Below are 24,825 nucleotides of genomic sequence, written 5' to 3' on the forward strand. Positions count from 1 at the left end.
TTTTTCTTTTTTCTTTAAAAAACAATGTCCCACACTATGATTTTCTCCAGTGTCTTGGGTGCGTTTACAAACAGATAAGTTCACATACATATGACACCCAGATCCGAAACAACAATTTGTGGATTACACAAAAAGTTTTGCTCCGAGTGGGAATCGAACCAGCTACTACTACACATAGCCGATTGCCCAGCTACCACACCTGTGCAGACAAAGTCAAGTTACATTGTGTGAAGATCGAGTTACATTGAAATATTTATAGTAGGTACTAATAAAAAAATATGTTAAGCCAACCCAGTAGGTTCGATCTTCCATATGGAGAAACACCTGTAAGTAAACAAAAAAAGCATTGAATTGGAACACATAATGTGTTATCTGTTCACAGGTGAACGACCTTAACAGACATGCTTGTATACATTGTATTTGGTAAATGGGTAGAACATGGGCCTACATTTTTTTATATAGGTTAGCAATTTTTTATGGTTTAAACCGGTCAACGAGCAGTCGGATCACCTGGTGGTAAGCAATCGTCGCTGCCCATGGACGCCCGAAACACCAGAGGCGTTACAAGTGCGTTGCCAGCCTTTTGGTTGTTAGGAATTTAAGAGTTTTGGGAGAGTCGGGGATTGGAAAGATTAGGAGTCGGTCTCGTTTCGATCTCGTTAAACGTAAAGCAAACTTGTAGGTACTAAGGTCCCTGATAACTAACGCATTTGGTTATATAATTTACCTGTAATGTTAGTTAAAATAAATAAATAGATAACAAATAGCTGGCTAGTTCTACCATGAAACTCACAACAGGGTAGCTACAAAATAGGCGAAATGTGTTATTAATGTGCACCTATTGTACACCTTGAGTTTACTTCGATATTTCGAATTGAAGTTATTGTACCCTTAGTATGAGTTTGCTTTAAGTTTAAAGTAATCGAAACCAGAGCGCGTTTGGCGCACTGAATGGTAGGTTTATTCGAGCCAATACTACAAAATACCCATTACCCATACGCAATATACCCAATGCAACTAGCTGGTACTATGTCTATCGACTAAGGCACCGTAATATAAGTTTACAAGCAATTAACTAAGTTTGCCAAGCTAATTAAATTAAATGACCTGCCGTTTCACTTAGTTTGACATCTCCCAAACCTTAACTTTTAATATTAGATGACATTCTGCTACCAAAGTAATGTTACAGCCCTGAAATAGTTTGAATCCTTATATCTAACCGATGTTTCTAGGTATTGAGCTTGTTTGTTGGGCTTTATCGAGTAAATTTCATAAAATATTGAAACCTTTAGTCTAGACGTTGAAGAAAAATACATTGGTTGTAGTTTTACCAAAAATATTATTAGGTACTTTAGGTATGTGGTTATGCCCAATGCACCTATCGTTTGAATGTTTCTTTAGTATGTGACGTACGTGTTACGTATTCTTATTTTAATTCACTGAACTTCAGTATAATTCGTATGTTGAATGAAAGTCCAAAAATAAAGGTAAACAAGCTGGGAGCTAAACCAATTTTCAGCATAGTATTTTTCAGACTTTAGAGAAGAAGAATAAGTTCTAAGGATATAACGTCACTTAAAAATTAAAAACTGAAACAGTAAAGAAACTGAAGGCGTTTTCCTTTTTTGATTAAAAGTTTAATTTACGGCTACTTCAAGGACAAGGACAAAGCAAGACTGTTAGACGGTAAAACAAAGTCTGGGCCTCTATTTAACAAAAAAATCACAGTTTACTCACGTCTGTGATTTTTAGTTAATTTAGTTAAATAAAGGCCCAGACTGTGCAGACGACTAGCGAGTAAAATAATACAATTTATTTAGTGTCTCTATCATTGAACGTGACAGTTAGGTATCTAGTGCATATTCAGTATCTAGAAACCTAAACCTAAGTCTAAATAATTCAACTGTAGCGCTATGTCTTATGTCCTAAGTAAGACAGATGTTTATTACAAGGGTTGAATTAGAATACTAAAGTCCGTCGTGAATTCGAATTGACTTGGTTTGACTAATTTGTTATTGAAATCTGAAACCAATGCTCATTGATATTTAGGTATGAAATTGTTTGGGGATGATTTTGAGGCACATGTATTTGGGCGTTGTAACTTTGGAAGTTGTGTAGTGTAAAATACTTTCGGTGGAATCTGGTTCGGATCAATGACTCCGATCTTGGTACATAGTAGGGATTTTGGGAACAGTTTGGTTATTATATAACTGTCAATTTGAACTTTAGAAATGAGCTTGATCGCATTCTCGCCCGTCATTGGTCGAGATTATTCTTACTACCAATGACATGTTTTTATTAGGAGTGATAATCATTCAATGACTTTTCTCACCTTGAGCGAGACAAGAGGGAGTGTCAGACTCTTATTGACTAAAAATTACTCCCGCTTTTCGCGCCCGAGCCCCTGTAAGCCCGGATCAGGATAACCAATGACATGGCGGATTGCGATTGAGCTCACTACGAATATTTCAAATCGACAGTTACCGAATAAATAAATAAATCGAATCGCAAATACAGAATAGCCTAGCTGATCCAGAGAAAGAAATTGTTGGTAAGTACTTAATTGAGAAATTCTTATAGGTAACTATTAAGATTTACAATTGCCATTTTATTTTCTATGGTCTTTATTTAAATAATATCAGCATAGAGTCTGAGAATCATACCCAAAGCATGACATTTATAAGTACAACCCCTATTGCATGGGTCTATAATATTTTAACTGGTGATTGTAGGGGGCTTGTACCTTTAAGTGCGTCTCTGGCTAACGATGAAAAATAAAGCGATATTTAATGTTTGTTTTCAAAACTTTGTAAAATGTGACCAATGTAGGTGTAACTTTTTAATAAAAATAATCAAACAACACAATGTATTGAGGTTTCAACACAATAGCAGATTTAATGACTTTAAAATGACATTATTACGTAAATCCATTAGGTACGTGTAAAGGCACAAACTTTAAATATTTTACAATAAAATGTAAAGCTTTTTGCGTTAAAACGAATTTTGTAAAACAATGTGACACCTATATAGTTGCGTTGGTAATGTAATAAATATGAAATGTCTAGAATTCGCAGTAAAGAGTACTTGTTACATTTTACATAATCTAAAACGTAAGATAATTTATACAACACTAGTTTCTTCCAGCGGCTTTGCCCGCATTCCCGTGTGATGAAACGTATCCCTGTATCACCAGTATCCCATACCTCATGCCCGATCTGTATATCACATCAAAATCCGTTCAGTACTTTCAACGTGATTGACGGACAAACATCCAAAACAAACAAACTTTCACATTTAAGTATAATATTAGTATGACAATACTTATTTACATAATAATGAAATAAATTCTAGACTGTTCTAGACATACCTATTGTAAAACAGAGTCCTTGGCTGTGATCTGCGATAGAGTGATTCTTGACAAGTACTTAAGTGTTAGGTGAGTTATTCAATAAGGCGTGATGAGCGACAAAAGCCTAGCTGCGAAATAAAGTTAAAGATTTAATATAAAAAAATATATCGATTCCTTTGGGTAGAAATGTCGTATAAACCATTTTGGCCAAATTGAGTTATATGTATATACCATTTTGTTCAGTTTTTTTTCTCTATCGATCTGTATATATGAAATGTTGAAATTCGCCCAAAAATGGCTAATACGACCTAGAAATTTTCGGTCATAGCCTCTTAAAAAACGTAAATTTTCAGTGTACAAGCCGAATAGTTTTTTTTTTTGTAGTTTTGTTATGATGTAATGACCACTATAAATATTAACTTAGGGCGTAAAAATAGTCATTAATTTTAAATGGTTTATACACCCTAACATGTTAAATGCATTACCTAAACATAGTTTAAATTCGACGTCGTAAATCTAAAGGCAGGTCGCGACGTTGGTGTATAAACCATAATTATTAATTGCAAAGAATATTTTAGAAATAAATCAAAACCCCATATTCTGTCGGAAGTATTCTACGCAGACGAAGTTACAGGCATCAGCTAGTTTATAATATAATTTCAATTAACACTAACACTAACATACATTACTAGCAAATAAAATTCCTGGCTGGAATACATGAAGAATTAAGTGCACCTTTTTAATATACCAACAAAAATAAAATGTTACAACCTTTCCTTTCATCTCCGACCGACCCGTTACAGTAATGTTACTTTTAACTACGAACATTTAACTGAAAGCTATAACAGTTATATTTCCGGGTTAAACGTGCAAACGTTCAGTTAGTTGTTTTAACCTACATTTAGAGGTTATGTTTTTGTTTGTTAAAATAATGAAGTTAATTATACACACTCAGTTTTCTGAATGCATTGTTTCGTTTGTCGACTAATTATAAATTATACTAACTAACGAGATTGAGCCGGTTGCAGACCAAAAGCGAAGCTATGTTAGTTTCCGTGCGCCCGTTTTCTCAAAGAGCCATCAGATCGCCACAGATGGGGCCTTAAGGTTAATGCCTGATCCGGAGCTGCGGACTACCTAGCGAAAAGCAGGAGTAGGAACGGGGTGGTTTTTAGTCAGTAATAGTCTAACACTTCTTGTTGCCTCTCCCAAGGCGGGAGAAGTCATTGAATGATTTTTCTCACACAAAATAATAATAAAAAAAACACCTAGGTTAGTTTAGCTTAGTTCGCATAGCCGACGCAGTTTTACTTATGTGCTGGCCACAAAGTCGCAGTTTTACTTGTGTGCTGGCCACAAAGTCGCAGTTTTACTTATGTGCTGGCCACAAAGTCGCAGTTTTACTTGTGTGCTGGCGATTCCAGCACGGAGCAATTCTGTGTGTGATCCACAATTTGTGGTTTTGGGTTAAAACCTTATTGTGTATGTGAAATGGTATGTTTGTAAACACGCCCACGACACAGGAGAAAATCCTAGTGCGATATACGTTCTTTTTTTGAAAAAAAAAAGTCGTAGCGATATTTATGGAAAACAGCGTCGGTTATGCAAACTAAGCTAAACTAACTTAGCTATTGGTTTGCAACCGACTTTAGGATTAAAGTTGAGTCAAAATAAGACGTTCATGTTTAACGTTACGCCACAATAAAGTCAAAATCAAAGTCAAAGCATTTATTTCAATTAATCCTAAATAAGGCACTTTTGAAACGTCAAATTGAATTGTCCGTCAATCTGTCTGTCAGTGAAGCTAGGTAATAAGATTCAATTCCAATGATATTTCCACAAATTCGGGACTTACTTGAGAAAATTCTGGGCGATCTAGCGTCCTATAATATTTGACCTAGGCTTTCAGTAATAAAGGTTGGAATTTGCTTTATGCGGACTAGAATCTAACAATTAGAAGGTGAAGATTAGGTCATTGTGAATGAACCTAAGTCCTAAGAACCTAAGTCTTTGAAGATAGCATAGCAAGCCCATTTATTTGGAGGAGGTAGGAGTAAGAGTACACTATGTCCACTACATGAAACTGCCGTTTCAAAGTCCACAATAAGATCTAGGCACTCTAACTAAGATCTAGACTATTGGATATAATAAAACAGTCTAGACCGTAGTTGTATGAACAAAAGCACTAAGTTATAGTTCTGTAGGAATGTTGCTGTATTAACTCGATTCCTTTGAGACGTACTCAACCGGATTGTTATTGAAACTAGATATTACTCCTAGATTCGTTTGCAACGTCACGCCTTTTATCCCCGAAGGGGTAGGTAGAGGTGTACATTACACCCACTTTTCAACATTTGTGTTACAGGTCCCATGTAATAGAGGGGGGGGGAATGAGCCTATTGACATAATTATACTGGGTTCGATTGTGACTCCGTACTACAACTGAGAAATTTTCGAAAAACCTTAAAAAGCCTAGTAATACTTTGCCCGACCCGGGAATCGAACCCGAAACACCTTGTACGGCAGGCGCACTTACGACCACTCGACCAACGAGGCAGTCAAGTAAATCAAGTAAAAAGTTATAAGTTTTTAGAAACCCTTAAATTGAGTATAATTAATTATGTTTAAATAATTATGTTTATTTATATTTGCCCGTTCTTCGCATTGTAAAAACGTACAATAACCTCACGCGTATCTCCCATGGGGGTGGTCAGAGACTATGGAACGCCAACGGCTACAATATTCTTATATACTTCTTTCCATGCATGCTCGTCGGTTAAGGGTACTTTTAATTTGGCCCTTCTTTATTATATTTAAAACATATTATTTTATGACTTCTGCCGCCTTAGGCGAGGTGAGAGGGAGTGTTACTGACTAAAAGCCACCCCGGTCCGTAGTCTGTAGCTCCGGATTTATTCTTTTACCTTGTATTGTTTGTAATAATACTGTACATGTGTATAATTACAGTGTAATACTGATACCATCGTTATCAACAGCCCTTAGCTGTCCACAGTTACTAAGCTTTGGAAATATAGCAACAACAGCTGATGAGCACGACTTTGACATCTGTAAGAAAGTTATCTAAAGATAAGCGTCCAAAGGCCCGCATCGTACTCATCGGAAGCATCGCACGCAATGGATTTTAGTTTGTCTTGTATAGAAACTCATACAACTGCGTCCACTGATCCGCATCGTATGGACCGCATCATCGGCAATGCCTACATGCGATGCGTACCGATGACGTCATACGGAATGCTGATGCCAAAAATCCGAGTGAAAGTGGCATCGGCAATCCGAACGCTGTCGATACAGTGGACACAGTCTGAAAAATTAATCCGTTTGATGTGGGCCTTAAAGATCTGTTTTAATTATTTTATTTATTTGTGCTAATTTTTTTTTATTAACGTTCGCGTCACTTTCGAGATTGTAACTGTCTACTAATAAATCATAGTTATTAGGTAAATATCGTTTAATTTAGAACAATACATAAAGACAAACATACAACATACTGCGAAAATATGTGTGTACATGTACATAACATATATATAAGTATTAAGTAGTTAATACATTAACCAGGTTTCCTTTGCAACATAAGTTTCACGCCTTACAAGTGATGTGAAACGTTTCTAATATTGATATATTATAAGTCTATTATATAAAACATTTAGGGAGGTTAAAAGCCTTTAAGGTGTAAACATAATTATGATCAGGTCAGAAATCTTTCAGAAAGTGTAATTTGTCGAGAGAGTGACCTAATTTTTTAATGGATAACTTCATTCATCCATTTTATGTGAGTAATGAGTTTTGACTGCTTCGTTAGTGATTTCGTAAGTGCGACTACTAAGCAAGGGGTCTCGAGGTACATTCCTGGATCGGACAAATCTTTATTGATAATACGAAGTCTGGAATTTTACCCACGGTGTATGGAATTGGCCTCACTCCCTTTACTTTCAGACCCATAACATAACTTATTTTTTACTGAAAACGTTGCCACACACTAGGATTTTCTCCTGTGTCGTAGGTGTGTTTACAAACATACAATTTCACATGCATATATCACTGAGACCTGAAAGAACAATTTGTGGATGACACAAAATGTTGCTCCGTGCGGGAATCGCATACGTTACACGTGCCAACTCTACAATTCGCCAACTAGCGAAAAGTTTGTATTACATTGTCTAACTATATGGGTACACCTCAGCTAACCCGTTGGAGTTTAAAACCCGTGAAGTTGTGGTATGTTGACGAGCTTTGACCTAATTTAGTAAGTTGCGTGCTGTCGACCCAACATGTTGCTTATTTTTGGTTGATGGTTGTTGTAAGTTGCGAGGCCTTAGGGCGGAGGGATGCTTGACATGTCCGTTAAATAGTAAATGGTATTTTTAGATGGTCTTGAATGTTGTTATCATAATATTTTCTGAGTAATTTCTTTTATTTCATTCTCTTTTCGTAAATTTACTGCCTCGTTGGTCGAGTGGTCGCAAGTGCGACTGCTGGGCAAAAGGTCTCGAGTTCGATTCCCGGGTTGGGCAAAGTATTTTTCGAGAATTTCTCAGTAGTAGCACGAAGTCTGGAAATGTGCCCGGTATATGGCAATAGGATCATCACATATTACATGGGACTTACAATATGAATTGAAAAAAGTGGATATACATTGTACAGTGGGCACTGCCTACCCCGTCGGGGATAAAGGCCGTAAAGGCGTGACGATTTAAAAAAATATTTAAAACAATCTTAGATTATTTAGACACCACTGACTAATGGTGAAGGAAAACATCGTGAGGAAACCTGGGCTTATAATTTCTGATTATAAGTTTGAAATCGCCAACCTGCATTGAGCAAGCGTGTGATTAATGCTCAAACCTTCTCCATGTGAGAAGAGCTCTTTGGTTAGCAGTGGCCACTTATAGGCTGATGATGTGTGTTGATGAATTTTTTTCTTCCATACTCTTTTCATTAATTGAATTCATAAATTTTTCTGAATGCACAAACGAGAAAATTAAAAAAATATATATGTGAGATATCAGAGAGACTTTCGAATATTAATTTACATTGTGCTTTCACTTTGTTGCGTTATTGCTGTTTCGGCCAAAATTCATGTATTGTTTGCGTTGCAACCGCATATATTTGATCATATTATTCGTGATACTACTCTTTTGGTTTTATGTTTTTTATTTTTTTATATTTTTTTTTTAATCTAAAAGATGCTTTTGTATGGGTTGTGATTGTTTTGCCAGGTCTTCATCATCATCATCATCATCAGCCGAGAAACATCCATTGCTGAACAAAGGCCTCCCCCTTAGTCCTCCACGTAGAACGACAAGCCGCCACCTGCATCCACTGGCTCCCCGCGACTCTGACAATATCGTCGGTCCACCTAGTGGGAGGTCTGCCCATGTTACGTCTTTCGCCAGGTCTTGAATACTGTATTATTTTATCCTTGGAAACCTATAATTGGCTTTCTGATATTATACTGCCATTATTTGTTTGCCATGTGTAGCTGTTGCTGCTGTTTCCATTAAATAAATAAGTAATGATTTTTTTTAACCGTGTGTTTTCTTACGCGTTAATCAACGATATATGTGAATATTGTGTACGCTTTAATTTTGTTTTTTCTTTAATGTGACTTATCATCTTCAAGAATAACAACAGAGCACAGAGTCTTATGCTTTAGACGAGGAAATGTATTTAAATGTTAATGTTTCAGAGAACATTTTGCTTATTAATAAAACAAAAGTATTTAATGCTTTGTTACTTCTTAAATATTACACCATCTTTCATCTCAAATTCTACTTTTTTAAATATAATTTTAATACATATACAACCTCTCTTCTTAACATAATGTGAAATTAAAATTTCATAACAGTATTTATTGTATATTTCATTCCTTTGCGACAAACAATCAACAAAGTTAAATAGAACATCACAAACGTTAGCAAAAGTGAGAACAAATACTGATAAAACCTGCACGGTGTTATCAACGTATATTTATTTACGTAGCGCTACGCCGTAGCTTCGTAGCAGCAGTCGTAGCTCCGTAGCCGCGTAGGCCAGTCGCGTTCGCGTGGCGACCAAAACTGCCACGAAGTGTTACGAACTTTTCCAAAGTTTGTTACAATTTATTTATTACCATTGCATAGTATGTGAAATATGAGTTATTAATAATATATAGTATATTTAATACTTGCTTTTGTTCCTATATTAAAGTTTCATACATAGTTAATTTTGTAAAACTTTAGTCAAATTCAAAGTACAAAAATATATCAATGTGTGTGTCGTAAAAACCAGTTTAACACCTCTTACCAGTGTACATTATCATGTAAAACCTCACAATGTTACTAAACAACTATGATTATGAGGACGAAACTCTTCAAATCACTACTTCAGAGATCGATCGAAAATTTTGGGATTATTTCGATGGTGCTACCACCGCCAGTACTAACATCACGGAGACTGTGTTGAGGGACCAAGGACCTGTGCTGGTGATCTATGGGATCTTGTTGGCTGTGGGGGGAGTGGGGAATGTGGCTGTGCTGGTCAGCCTCGCCAGGTCGAGGAGAAGGAAGTCTCGAGTGGATCTGATGATGACACATCTCGCGCTCGCTGATGTCTGCGTTACGTGTGGAGTTATTCCTTTGGAGGTGAGTGAGTGTGTTGGATTTTTTTTAATGACACTGATGTGATAGCATCCTGTTATGGTGTGTCTGAGTTGGAGATGGAGGAGCAGTTGTCTATCATTATCGTGATTGTTACAAATAAACAGTTTCAACCAAAAGAATCACTCAAGTAATTAAGTTTTTACGTTGTTGTGATTAAACTATGATTCATTTATTTCATTTCATTCACAACTTTTATTGTGTCTGAATTTAACAATACAAAAAGACAACTAGAACTAGACTAGATAAAATTGTATTTTGTATTTGACTTTTTATTATTTTTTTATTATTTATTTCACTTCCACACAGGTAACATTCTTATAGACTAAGCCCCACAAAACCGTTGTAATGGTTTGACTGTGGGGTCGCTTGAGTCTGTGAGTTTCTAAATATTTTTATTTTGTCTATCTCTTAGTGCGAAATGCTAGACTTGTATAATATCTATTAACATACTGTTAATGTACAAAACAGAAATGTATCATAGTAACCAGAACGAGAAAAGTTGAGATCGAGTGAACCACTTGAGTTTACATCTGAATTTGTTTCGGCATTTCTTCTCAGAGCAGTCCAATAGGAAATGCCGGTCTCATCTAGTTATTTAAGAGAGTTACATTGTAACCTATTTGCAAACATAAATATAAATTTTATCATAGTAACCTGAAACTCGATTTCGGAAAGAACGGAGCATTTTCAAAATGGTTGCTCAATAGCAACGTTACTGATACACCACGGTATAAAAACACAGTTTTAAATTGAAACTACAAACACGCTCTAACCTTTTTTGCAAAAATCCGGAAAATATAGATAGGAATTAATTAATCAAGGAAAATGTCGCTTTGATACATTTTCGTTTGACCAAAAATATATCAATATTTTCATCACCCGATACTCTACTGTATATTTCCGACCGATACTCTATATTTTTACCTTGCTCAAATATTCTCATCTAAAAACGCCGAACCGAAATTACATTAAACGGCGCTAAAACTGTTAGCTAGCGTTTCACGGAACCTGAAAGTAAAAAAAAATGTGTCTTCAGCCGCAGAAAACCTCTTAAAATTTCTACTTTCATTTTCTATCTAATATTTTTGTTAAATTGAGTCTGATTTATCTGAAACCTAAGTGTTTTATTTCTTATTCGTCTAATTCCTTAGTAAAGATCTATTTTGTTAAAAATCATCAATTCATTAAAAAAAACTCCTCTAAGACTCCTGTAAGCCAGGATCTAGAATAGATTCCAGAGATGTACTATGCTACGTTGCTGTGGATGCATTTGGCTTCCACCAATCATATTCTAGCTTAGCACTGGTGTATACATAGTACACATAGCTGGTGTAAACGGACTCAGCTAAAATAAGATTTTGAAATGGAAAGATGAATGTTATGGATGCGTGTTATGGATGCGTGCTGTGTATGCGTACTATGGATGCGTGCTATGAATGGAACGCTTTCCTACTATCGATACATCGCATACTCGAGCTGCGCATCTTCCTTGCTCAGCTACGTAGAATAGTATCAGTGAAAACGTTTACATAGTTTCACAGCTTAACTATTAAATCTTCGTAGCATAGCTACATAGTACATCTCTGGTGGAAAAGCACTCTAACGATGTTGTTTCTAGTTCATATTTCGCCATTCGAATCTACATTCTGAAAACATTACCACCTAATTTTACTAAAGGACACACATATCAGTCTGTCCTTCACTAAAATTAGGTGTTGAATTACTAGAAAATTCTATTCAGACGTTTCATAAATGACTGAATGAATGACGACTACGTGTTTCATAAATTGAATTGAATTTATCTTAAGACGGCTGGTTAAGACAAAAAAATTAATCTCGGAAACGATTTTCAGAATAAATTAGATAGAAAACAATTTCTTAGAATTTTCCTTGGAGGCATTCGTTTTAATCGAAACCAGTTAATATTGTTTTTTTGTCCGAGAGTTCAAGCTTAATACTCCGGGTAGATACGACCTCAAGCCTAAAAAATAACAATTACATTTCAGTTGAACGTAATACGTTCTATTTACTAAAGGTTACATAAATAATGTTATCATGTTTTTGTCGTCAGGTGGATACATGAATATATTTATTTTGTAGGTACCCGATCTGTGGGATTAAAGTACTGCTAAGTTTTTTTTTGCTTTTCATATTTATGCTTGAAGAACTCAAGTGTTTTAATTTAAAAACTGGAAAAACAGCGAATTATTATTCATTGAATATGGTGTTGTTCTTTTTATTCGACATGGAGGATTAAGAGGGAGGCCTTTGTCTAGCTGTGGACGTGACATGATTGTGATGATCATTATGGTGTACCTCAGGGTAGAAGCCTTGGTCCTTTATTGTTTCTCATTCATATAAAAGATTTTTGTCAGACAAAATTAACGAATACGATAACTTAATTATTATGTTAAATCAATAATTATTACACGACGCGGCGATTGTCGCGTTGCTACTACTAGGGTATGCGAAATGCTTATGCGCGGAATGCTACTCATGAATATCAGCATCAAGCATGGCTTGAAACTAGTCGAGTTCCTCGTCAAACAGTTATGTGAGTAAGCCGATAACATAATAAATAATTTAGTATGTCTCACGAGGGTTATAATAGAATACGATAATGGATCAATCTTATGTTTGCTGACAATTTTACTTTACCTTATCACAATGTGTGTGTAATTTAGAGATTTATTAGTTACTTATTAAAAAGAAGGAGTTTCAAATTTTAGTTTTATATATTTTACAAGAGTTACCTCACAGTTTTATTCCGTGGCGCAGTCACAAAGTTTACTGGGTCAGCTAGTTTGTAATAAGTATTTAAGTAGTGGAAAATCTTAATAGACCACGGACCGCTGAGCGCTGGCATAGTCGTCTTTAAGAAAACTATAAATTGTTACTTTGTTAAGTATCAAGTAGCAATTTACTTAAGTGCTTCCTGAAAAAGAGGAGATTAAAAATATAATAACTCGAGATGATAGTATTGGGTACATTTTACTAAGAACTACTTTACAGAATAGAACAAAAAATTGTAGCTTAGGAAAAAATGTTAGAATAGTCTACTTTTTTCAACGAATTGATTTATGAACTGCTAATTAATATCTTATATTGACTTCACACCATACGATTTAATTGTACAGTTAAATCGTAGAATGTGTAGGCTTTGGATCTACGATTTAGTGGCTTGAAACTAGTCAAGTTCCTCGTCAAACAGTTACTTAATTAAACCAATAACATAATAATTAAATTAGTATGTCTCACGAAAGTTATAATACGATTTCACTAACGTAAAGTGTGTAGAGCTAACGAACTGTAGTACTGCGTCAGTCAGTCTGAATTGAATTAAGAATAGATAAAACTGTACAGTTAAACTGCACAGTTAAATTGTAAATAGTGTAGGTTGTATGGACCTACGATTTAACCGTAGTGTCCAAATGTATAGTGTAGGCTGTACGGATCTATGATTTACCTGTATAGTTAAACTGCACAGATACATTGTAAGGTGTGTAGCGTCCATTAACTAACAAACAGTTAACAGTGAGACAAATTATACAGTCTCCCTGAAAAGTTAAAAGTGAACTTTTTATATATTATGTTAGGTGCTTTTGATCTTACAATGACGAAACAGTGTAGCTAGTATACTATATTTTGAGGTTGTTTAATAGCGGCCACACCTTACAATATAACTGTATAGTTAAATCTGCACAATACAGTTAATATAGTTAAATCATAATCGTATAAAAAATTAAAGTTGGCTAATTGGTAAATGCGAGACTTGCAAGACTCTTGCTAGGCAATACTATGACGTATCATCGGTCGAGTGTGAACGGTCAATTATTTTTCTATACATTTGTCTGTTCTGGCGTTACGCAATCAGATATGAACTGACCGTTAATTGTAAATGTCAACTAACTCAGAGCCTCTGAAGAACAGTCTTGTTTATGTTTTGGTTTCATTATGGAAAGCCCAATAAGATCTCGTCGCCATTAAATTTAGAGGCGTATGATAATAAATTGTTGAACTTTTGCTTCCAAGGTTGTGATGTTAAGCTTGTTTCTTTGTGGCAATTGGGTAGAAATGTGAAGCGGTTTTGAGTGAGATATAAAATGTAATTATTATATTATATGAGTTGTGTTTTAACATTTTCTATTATACTGGTAGTAATAGAGTAGTTGCCTAAATTTCGTTTTAGTGTCCGTCTGTCTGGTAGGTTAATTTAAAACATTATTTTTATTAGACACGTTTAATTTTCTATTCTTACAGAATGAAATACTTTAACGATAGCTGATATTGATTAAAAATATCGTGTGACGTCACTATTAAGTACAATGTGTTGGGTTTACTTATATGACGAAATAAAAATAAGTTTTAATTTTTTAACTGACGGACTAAATACATTTTTAATTTTAATATCTATTGCAGTAGTTTTATGTCTTAGTGAACGCTTGGCTTATTTTATTATGTTATCTTCTTTATAATGGCTTAATTAAAGTCATTTCTCAAATTTATTATGAGTGTTGCACATTTAAGTAAAATAACAGCGACAAATCAAATGATCAGTGCAAATAAAAAATACCTTACTATACTTTAAGAAATCGAGTAAAATCGACCAACAGTTATATTTTAGGGAACAGAGAGTAAAGTTCCCTAAGAAAAGGAGGATCCTCCGACCAGGCGAGGTGATCAGCCTGGCGGGCTTTCTGCCCAACTGTTGTTCGTTGGGATTTTCTATCCGTGTTAATTCGCATGCAAACTTCATATGTGCGATGCAGGGTATTTGTGACGTCATCCATTGATTTGCTCGTCGATAGTCTATGTGTGACTTCTGTCATCTGTCAATTGTCACTTGTCAGTGTCGCCACATCACTCCCCCCCAAGACCGGAGGTCGATCCTGTTGAGACGGCTGTCGATGCTTGAGATGAGCGGTGCCAGAGCCAGTGTCGAATTTCCCTAGTTCCAGTGAGTCGGAACTGTGCCGCTGAATGCCCAGTGAGTCGGGTGAGCGGTGCAGGGTGATACTCCAGTGAGTCGGAGTAGTGAAGCTCGCAGTGTCCCACGGTGAGTCGGGGAATAGATGCTGCGAGGGTAGGTGCGTAGTGGCTGGCGTCTGCGTTGACGGGAGGAAGACGTCCTCAGACCGTGTGCAGAGTGCTGTGCCTAGACGCTGATGAGGCCGTAGGGAAGAACCAGGCTGCATATCTTCGATGTAGCGTGTGGTGGTCCCTGATGAGGACGAGGATGCTGGTTGGCTGCGACTTGATTACCGCTCAGCGGAGAAGTGATGGGTGAGGGAGATGGCGATGAGGATGACGGTGCTGATCTGCTCCGTGAAGGTTGGTTTCAATCACGTCGGGGTCACCACTTTAGGGAACAGAGAGTAAAGTTCCCTAAGAAAAGGAGGATCCTCCGACCAGGCGAGGTGATCAGCCTGGCGGGCTTTCTGCCCAATTGTTGTTCGTTGGGATTTTCTATCCGTGTTAATTCGCATGCAAACTTCATATGTGCGATGCAGGGTATTTGTGACGTCATCCGTTGATTTGCTCGTCGATAGTCTATGTGCGACTTCTGTCATCTGTCAACTGTCACTTGTCAGTGTCGCCACAATATTTAGCTTATATTCGACTGCAGTACTTGTAGCTGCTAACCTTTGGACAACGAGCCAGGACACTTGAAATAAACTTCAAAAAAACGGAGCAACTAGCGTTTTTTTTTCTTTTTAAAGATCCCTCTACAGCAAAATACTCTCATTTTTTTTAAAGGTAAATAAATTGCCTTTCATCTGACTACGTTGCCAGTTTATAAAATTATAATACTTGTAGCAGTAAATATTTATTATGTTGTTCGTTTAGCTATCGTTTAGTACTACTTGTATCGTTTTGCGCGGTGGCTGGGAGACTGGCTGCCACGCAACGTGTAGCGGGTTCGCAAGGAGCAATTCTTTGTGTGATACCCCAATTGTTCTTTTGGGTCTAGGTGTTATGTGTATGTGAACTTGTATGTTTGTAAACGGACCTACGACACAGGAAATAAATAAGAAATAAAAAAGAAAAAATGCTAGTGGTTTCTTTGCTCCCAAGTGTAGTTATCTACCTTCCTTACTAGTTATGGTAACTATAGTTTTGTACGTATCTATCAATGAGATATTTCCGAAGTAGGTCGACTCGGAAAAGTTTTTTATTGGACATTGATTGGGAGAGAAAATATGTTTTCATTAGAGTACTACGTTGCAAGCTTTTCAATCTAATGTTAGAAGAAATAAGATTGTTAATATTGAACCTATAATTCATCGCAACGGTAACTACATTTAAAATAACTTTTAACTTTCTTTTAATAAATAATCCTTCCTTTACTTACTTACTTTTTTCGTCCACAGGCCCGCATCGGACGCATCGTACGCATTCCGTATGACGTCATCAGTACGCATCGCATGTAGGCATTGCTGATGATGCGGTGCGTACGATGTGGATCAGTGGACGCAGTTGTATGAGTTTCTATACAAGACAAACTAAAATCCGTTGCGTGCGGTGCTTGTGATGCGTACGATACGGATCTTGTGACGCGTACCTTAATTACTTAAGAACCAAAGGAACCTCTACACTCTAAAAGATACAAACCTACTACTTTTTAATACAATTTTATGTAAAAAGGGAGGTTTTATATAAAGAAACAAAGGAGCATCGGAAATATAAAACAGAACGTCTGTCGGAGCAGGCTGGGGGAATAAAACTGTCGCTTTATTTTATTGCTATGGCCGAAGCTAGGCTTGTTAAGTGTTATTGAGGGTACTAACCCTTCCCCCCAGTTTTAGTACTAGGAAATTTAGAAACCGATTTCGTTTCGTATAGTTTTGACGACTGAAGTTAATTAACGATTCTAGCCTTTCAGATTCAGGTTTAGGTTTTCACAGAAATTCTAACAATCTATCTGGATTTTAGATACAAAAATTAAGTTGAGTGACTATTTTTATAATAACTATCGAAATTTACGCTAAACCGTTGTTTTTAGTTAATAAAGCCAAAATATTTGAAAAACCCTTATTTCTTTTTGTAATTATGTTACTTATTTTTACTAAGCCATACTGTGTAACTATTACTTACTTTTGATAGCAATGTATTTTTTATGGTATAGGTCGATAAATTAATGATAAGCGGTCACCGCCACCCATGGACACTCGGCACATTTGGATAACGAATTTAAGGGTTGTTGGAGAATCGGGGATTGAAAAGATTGGCAAGGGGTGTAATTGGGCTTCTAGTATTCTCACTCACACAACGAAACACAACTTACTAACAACTCCGGTCAAGCCGGCCCATTCGTGCCGAAACATGGCTCTCTCACACTTAATACTAATTTGCATAGTGATGTAATAGAGTTTAAGAAACGTAATAATATCCAGTTTACTCTTTGAAATAATTAAACAAAAATGTTTCCTAAGGCCAGTACATTCATAAAGTACTACAATAAAAGGCATTAAAGAAACAGACGATAAAATTCAGCCTAGCTCCTTACAATTTAACAATTATTACCACTGCCCTAATTGGTTTAGACAATTCTAACAAGCAATCTAGAGCCTATACATTAGGTAAAAAAAAGGTTAGGTTATTTGAATTAATATATTTGAATTTTTTTATGGAACAACAAACAAGCAGACGTATCACCTAATGGTAAACAATCGCCGCCGCTCATGTACACTTGAAATACCAGAGGGGTTACAAGTGCGTTGGCGCCTTTTGGGGGTTAGGAATTTAAGGGTTGTTGGGTAATCGGGTAATTGGGAAGATTGGGAAGGGGAGAATCGGGCCTTCGGTAACCTCACTCACACAACGCAAGCGTTGTTTTACGTCGGATTTCGGTGAGGCCGTGGTATCACTCCGGTCGAGCCGGCCCATTCGTGCCGAAGCATGTCTCTCTCACAATTAAATTCAGGTAAAAGCAATTAAAAAGTTCTAAATACTTTTGGGAAAACATCCTGGATTCAGTACCCAAGTCGAACACAACTTTTGTATTTTGGAATTTGGATTTCTTAGTAGGGTACGGCGTTTGGAATTTTGTTCATTATCGGTCAGTTTCAATATGTCGTTAGATTTGTATCATCCCTATATTTATTATACACTTTTTTTTCTTCTTGATGGCAATCGAGTTTCCTACAGCTCAGCTACATAGCTTAGTATCGGTGGAAACGGTCACATAGTTTCACAGCTTAGCTATTATATCTTCGTAGCATAGCTACATAGCACATCTTTGGTGGAAAAGTACACTAATATTTATATGGTATTGCGTGATGCACATATTTACATAATCGAGTTGACATGCTACGTCAGACGTCACACCTACTAAAGATGGATTTTGATATTAGCCATGTACACAGACCACACCTAGAAGACATCATGTCGAAATTCTAGTTCTAGTAGAAACATCTACCTATATTTTTTTTCATTTATTTCAATATAAATATAACGATACGGTTGTCAGATACTTAAGGGTGACTACAAGCGTAAAGACCCACAGATTGACTCCAAGTTTTCGTTGATATTATTTATTATATACTTGACCAAAAATCAAAACTCAACCAAAAATCATACTCTAAGTCATTTAATGATTACTCAACTCATTCCTTAGCAATTGTTTTCGGAACAAAATCGTTACTAAGGAATAGTTTAAGCAATTATTAAATGGCTCTGAGTGCTGCTGCTTAGCAGTCACACACAACTACTCGATCAACATATTTTCTCTATAATTTTTCATGTACATTTCAAAATTAAAGGCAATAAATATCTTACGATGTTTTCAACAGGTATCGAGGGTACCGAAAAAGGTAAATTTTCCGAAGCATATATTTTCGATTGGTTTCTAAGCTTCCTTGGAAGTACGTATTTTATGGTAATGGAGGTTGCCGTCCATTAATTTTCCCTCCGTTTCAACGCAAAACTGAAGTAAATACTGAAACAGAATGTTTTATTAATCTCTATGAATAAAACGGTTTGTCTTGGTCTGATGTACAATTTAAGCAGTATGTATTTACTTATATCCATGTAGGTGAGCTACAATTTTTTTTTATTTATTTAAATAGGTTAATGAGAAACATATTTCTACCAGTAGAAAAATTAGATTACATTTCAGCCATGATCGTCCCACTGCAGGGCAAAGGTCTCCCTACCCTCCTTCCACTCCTATCTGTTTAAAGCTTTTGAAAGATAAATAAATAATTTTACACTCATACACATACAAGATACGCCGCGAAAAACAATATCCTTCCTACAGTCCGGCAAAATGTGACGTTTCTTTTTGAAGTTCTGACTTTATATTTCAGTCTTACGTCCTTTAAATACATAATAATTATAAGAGATTATGCTCTAACAATAAATCACTGTGTCCACCTTTCACTGAAGGTAGTGACACCCATTAACTTCACAATCACTTTGTAAAATAAACAGGCGCTTCAACCCCACAGTGAAGGGTTTTGACCAACACAATCACTGTTTGATGTTCTTTAAAATAAATCTTCTCAACGTGTTTCCAATCTAAAGGGAGTGTAACGTAACGTTTGTTTTATTGAAATAAATGCATTTTATTTGCATGCTTATGAACATACATACTACACATAAGTACACCAAAATAACATTTGGCTGTTTGTTTCGGCTAATCTCTGAAATGACTGGACCGATTTTGACGGAAATTTTACTGGCAGGTAGCTGATGTATTGAGAAGTAACTTTTATTGTAGAAAAATAAATCGTGTGTTAGTCACAGACCCCATAATTAACGCGAGCGAAGCCGCACGCATAAGCTAGTGAAATCATAAGAAACAAGATTAAAATCAAGAAAAAACAGGAAACAATCTAAAACCGCATAAAAAGCAAACTTAAACTAGTTATAAACTTAATCTCACTGCATATTTCTGAATAAACGAAGCCGTGAAATGAACTAGTGAAGCAATTAGATTGCAAATCGAACAGAGGGACTTGATAAGTCGACTCACGTACGAAAAACATTATTTTTTACGAAAGTTAGATAAGATTCGGTAACACTGTTTTTCCCTTAAAGATGCCCGTTTTTTCGGTCGAAATGAAAATATAAATGGGACATTATGAGCTGTTGCTAACCCAAGTTGTTTTTTAGTCTTTTTCGTAACAAGACGGTCAAATTTTACTTTTGATACATTGTCTTGTAAACCAGATAAGTTGTCTAGTAGATAGATCTGGATTAGACTTGTTTTTCTATTTTTTTTATCTAGATTTCAGACTTCAGTTTGATGTATGAGGCATTGAGTTTCGGAATTCATGATAGTTTTCTCTGAGGCTTTTTTTTTTCGAAGATTTATATCGGTATAGAAATAGGTATCGTCGAGTACCGATGTTCATGATTGAGAAAAAATATGTGTGTAGTGAGCTTTCTGAGTCTGTACATCTTTATTTTTAAGGGGGAAAATCACCCAACTTTCTCTTACTGACTAAAAATCACTTCGTTCTTACTCCTGCATTAAACCGGAGCCCCGGTAAACCCCCTAGGTTGTCCGCAGCTCCGGGGAGCCTGTACATCTATCGTAACAATATTTATTTAAGCAAGTCGATACGAGAAGCCTAAACAAATAAAAATATATTTCTTACTGTCTTTATTTTTTATAATAACTTTGTAAACAGCGGTAGCATCGATGCCACAGTAGGCAACCTCTAATCAATTTCTTGGATCTCGATTCAATAGAACTCATTCAAGTTCGAGTACAATCTAAGAGTTATCTACACACACGGTGTACTTGGAGACAAGCAGAACTTTCCTCGTCACACCGCAAGAGTAAATATCTTAAGTCCAAGAGTCAAACTTTGTAGTGTAGTGCGGTGTTCTATTGTTCAATACAATATACTATGTAGTATGTACCTTGAATTCATTACATAACTCAGTCAATTCACTGATCATAAAGCAAGTACAAATACACATACAAGAAAAGAGCGTGCTCCTTTTTGAAAGGCTGGCAACGCACCTGTAACTCATCTGGTGTTGCGGGTATCCATGGGTGGCGCTGATTGCTTACCATCAGGTGACGCGTATGCTCTACAGTTTTACATAAAAAACAATCATGAAATTATGGCATCCGTAATTTGGTTGTGCACTGTGACATAAAAAATCGACCTTGTCCAATAAAATAGGTTATAAGCGCTCAGAAAGTGGTAAAATGTGGACAATTGGCAACGTTTTTGTAGTACCGGACCGCTAGATGGCAAATAGTCTAATGTCAGGACATTATAATGTTAAAGAGAACTCGAGTTATAACATCTCCTCTTTGTAATTTTATTATAACTTTCATAAGACATACTAAATTAATTATTATGTTATCGCCTTATTACGCAAGATGCTCATATTCATGACTTATTCATAACATGAGCAGCGCGACAGTCGCCGCGTCGTATGTCACGGAATGCTGCTCATGAATATGAGTCTCTAGCATGACTTGGAAGTCGAGTTGCTCGTCAAACAGTTACGTAAGTAGGCCGGTAACATAATAATTAATCTCCTGCATCTACTTAGTATTTGCTTCCTGCTCCTGACTTATAATCTAACAGTAGTTTTTGTTCGTGAATTCTATTTTTTCGTTTCTGTAGGAATTTCAGATTTCGAGGAAGTTATACAAAGCTTTATTTGACTACTCGTAGTTTCAACAATGCCTCGCCAGTCCATTGTTGTAGTTTTTCCAGTTGGTAAATCTGACCTGTTATTTGTCGGATCGTTTTTTATGGTATAAGCCGGTAAACGAGCTGATAGATCACCTGTTAAGAAGCAAGCAATCGCCAACTCGAAACACTAGAGGCGTTACAAGTGCATTGCCGGCCTTTTGAGAGTTAGGAATTTAATGGTTGTTGGGAAATCGAGGATAGGGAAGATTGGGAAGGGGGGTAATTAGGCCTCCAGTAACCTCACTCACACAACGAAATACAACACAAGCGTTGTTTCACGTCGATTTTCTGTGAGGCCGTGGAACGAGTATGACACCGGTGGAGCCGGCCCATTCGTGCCGAAGCATAGCTTTTCCACATTTTATCAAGAGTCGTAGTGTAAAACGTAGGTGTATGGTATTAAAATCACGTAAGTAGGTACCTAAACAAAGTGAACAAGAATTCACAGTAAAATATTTCATAAACAATCATGGTTTAAGTTATAATGTTTATGTTTTGGTTGTAAACAGAATTCTTGATTTAGTTTTAATAAATCAGTACCTAATATAGAGTTAAATTGTATGAAGTCAAAGCAAATAAAACCTATTACTTGAAAGGTACATCAAGAGGAAACATGAACGATTTCTAAGGAATATATACTTATAAGAATATTTATTAGGAACTAGCTGCTTTCACTTGTTAAAAATATGTATCGTTTATGGATTTTTCCATACTTACGTTACTCATACGTACCTACCCTTCCTAAGGTTACCTGAAAGAGATCGCTGTGAGCGATAAGGCCGCCCATTAGACAATGAATGACAACATATTTTTCTGTATGTAATTTGTGTAACTATTAGGCAATACATTGGCAAAATTGTTTCAAACAATTTTGGTCGAAATGTTTTTTCTTTTGTAGTTTTTGGTAACAGTGACAAGAGTGCGGTGAACTGTGGCTGTTGCCTGGCAATATTCTCACTTAATCCTTGCAAAATATGTATTACTTCCATGCCCGCCTTGTCCTCTGCTAGGCCTCTGCCTACCCCTTTGGGAACAAGGCGGGAGAAGTCAGACGATATTCCCCCTCAAAAAAAAAAAGGTTTGGGTACTAATAGTTGATATGTTATTTACTTCTATAAAATATATAAGAAACCAATTTTTATTTTATATGTTAATACGAGTAATGTTCTTACATTTTTTACCATATATTTACATACAAAGTTATTACTAAACACAACTTGAAGTTATTGATTTGTCTATCTGATTGTGAATTAACGTTTGACAGCTGTCAACCGCCATCTTTAATGGCGTCTGTCCTTTTTTTCTTTATTGTAGACACAACACGTCTTTTTTTCTTTGATTTTTTATTGGCTTTTTATTACGACACCACTGATTTACAGTAAAATGAAAAAATGGTGAGAAAACTTAGACTTATAAAGGGCAAAGGTAATAATCAGCTTGGAAACTATCCTCAAATAAAATGCTATATCAGAGGATTTAGTATGAGTTTGTTTTACATTTAACGAGATCGAAACGAAAGCGCGTTTGGCGCTGTAAGCGGTTGGTTCTTTCGCACTGACCAATGAGAACGCCGAACCTTCTCGTTTTGTTTTTGTTCAATGTAAAGCAAACCCGTACCAAGGGTATAGATTTATACCTTTTGTCTGTGAAATCTATGTGTCTTTTCCTACTCGTTCTTCTCCATTCAACATTCACCAGACAGACTGACAAACTATTATTTATTTCTTTAGTTGTCGACGTTTCAAAAGTACCATTTATGGTTTAACTTACTTTGAAGAAGAGATCCTTCTTAAAATGTTATAAATATTTTGATGCGTACTACATAACGCCTTATATAAAAGGAGACCATGTTTAAGTCCCATTTTGTTTCGAGAACATCTGCGTATAACAATCGTTCGAAGTTCTACCTGTCAGGAAAGTTTGAAAGAGGACTTACCAAGTAAGTAGGTACTTACATATTATAAGGTGTTCTAAAATTATCTGCCACGGCTTTAATGGGAGGCAGTGTTGTGTTTGAAGATAGTGAAGAAATTTCTGTACCACGGACCAGTTAATTCAATATGAGAATATTTGATAACATTTCTTTTTACAAATAGTTCTTCTGACTTATGAGTGTCGGTTGGTTTAGCGTTTGGTTCCTGGGCTGATAAAATATTACTGTACATTATAATTTTTTTAATTTTAGTTATGGAATAGTGCTTTCAATCACCTAGATTTTCTAAGGTAAATTATCAAAAAGTGTATTATAATAATATATTATTTCTGCTCACCTAGCCTAATACGTAGCATAATATGAGGATTCTTAAAAAATATTTTGTTTTAATTAATATAATATTGTCATCAGTACATTAAAATTCTATGAAAAGTTATTTGTGTTTCATATCAATCTTTCCATTTACAGTGTTTGAAATAACGAAGCTATTCCCTAGAAAATTGTTGTCAATGTTTTGTGAATATGTGTGTAGATATTGTTAACAAAATATGAATGTTTGTTTGTTGTTTTATCTAGTTTCTCTATTTGATGTACGAGTTAATTAAAAAAATACAAACTGTACGTAGTGTACGCAAAATGAAAATATATGCATAGAGCAAGCGTGATGATTAATGCTCAAACATTATCTGTGAGAAAAGAGGCTTTTGGTCAGCACTTATACGCTGTTGATGATTATGATGATGATGATTTGAAGGAGGAAGTGAGAACTTGAAACGTATAGTAAACGAGCTGACGGATCACCTGATGGTAAGCAATCGCCGCCGCCCATGGTCATGAGAAACACCTTATAAGTGCGTTGCCAGTTACTACCTCCTTTTGGGGGTTAGGTAACTACAAAACTTTGTGTATAGAAGATATATTAACACTTTGAACGCCATGGGGGACACCGGTCACCGACGTTAACGGAGGATTTGCTTTCAACAGTTTTCAATTGTTATTAACTTAATTAGTTAAGTAGTTAACACTAAATGTGTAGTTAATAAATTAAAACTTAACTTAATTAGTTTAATTTATAGTTAAATAGTAATTAATTGTTTAATAACACAACAAACAAAAAGTTTAAGCTTTCACTTTAGTTTTTGAGATATTGTTGTAATTAATTGTTCTACTTACTTGTCTGAAAATAATGAAACAATATTTTACTGTTTGTAATAAAAC

General features: G+C 35.8%; 1 protein-coding gene across 1 annotated transcript in view; it reads left to right on the forward strand.

The window, feature by feature from the left end:
• The first annotated feature begins 9,390 nt into the window (after positions 1-9,390).
• Positions 9,391-24,825, forward strand: part of LOC118273818 (adipokinetic hormone/corazonin-related peptide receptor variant I) — a 102,402-nt gene continuing 86,967 nt past the window's right edge. Inside the window, exon 1 of the mRNA XM_035590961.2 lies at positions 9,391-9,990. Within this exon, the coding sequence (XP_035446854.1) occupies positions 9,682-9,990 (309 nt within the window). The 5' untranslated portion in view covers positions 9,391-9,681. The remainder of the gene's footprint in view (positions 9,991-24,825) is intronic.

The sequence above is a fragment of the Spodoptera frugiperda genome, chromosome 3 (assembly GCF_023101765.2).
Source record: "Spodoptera frugiperda isolate SF20-4 chromosome 3, AGI-APGP_CSIRO_Sfru_2.0, whole genome shotgun sequence".
Lineage (NCBI taxonomy): Eukaryota > Metazoa > Arthropoda > Insecta > Lepidoptera > Noctuidae > Spodoptera > Spodoptera frugiperda.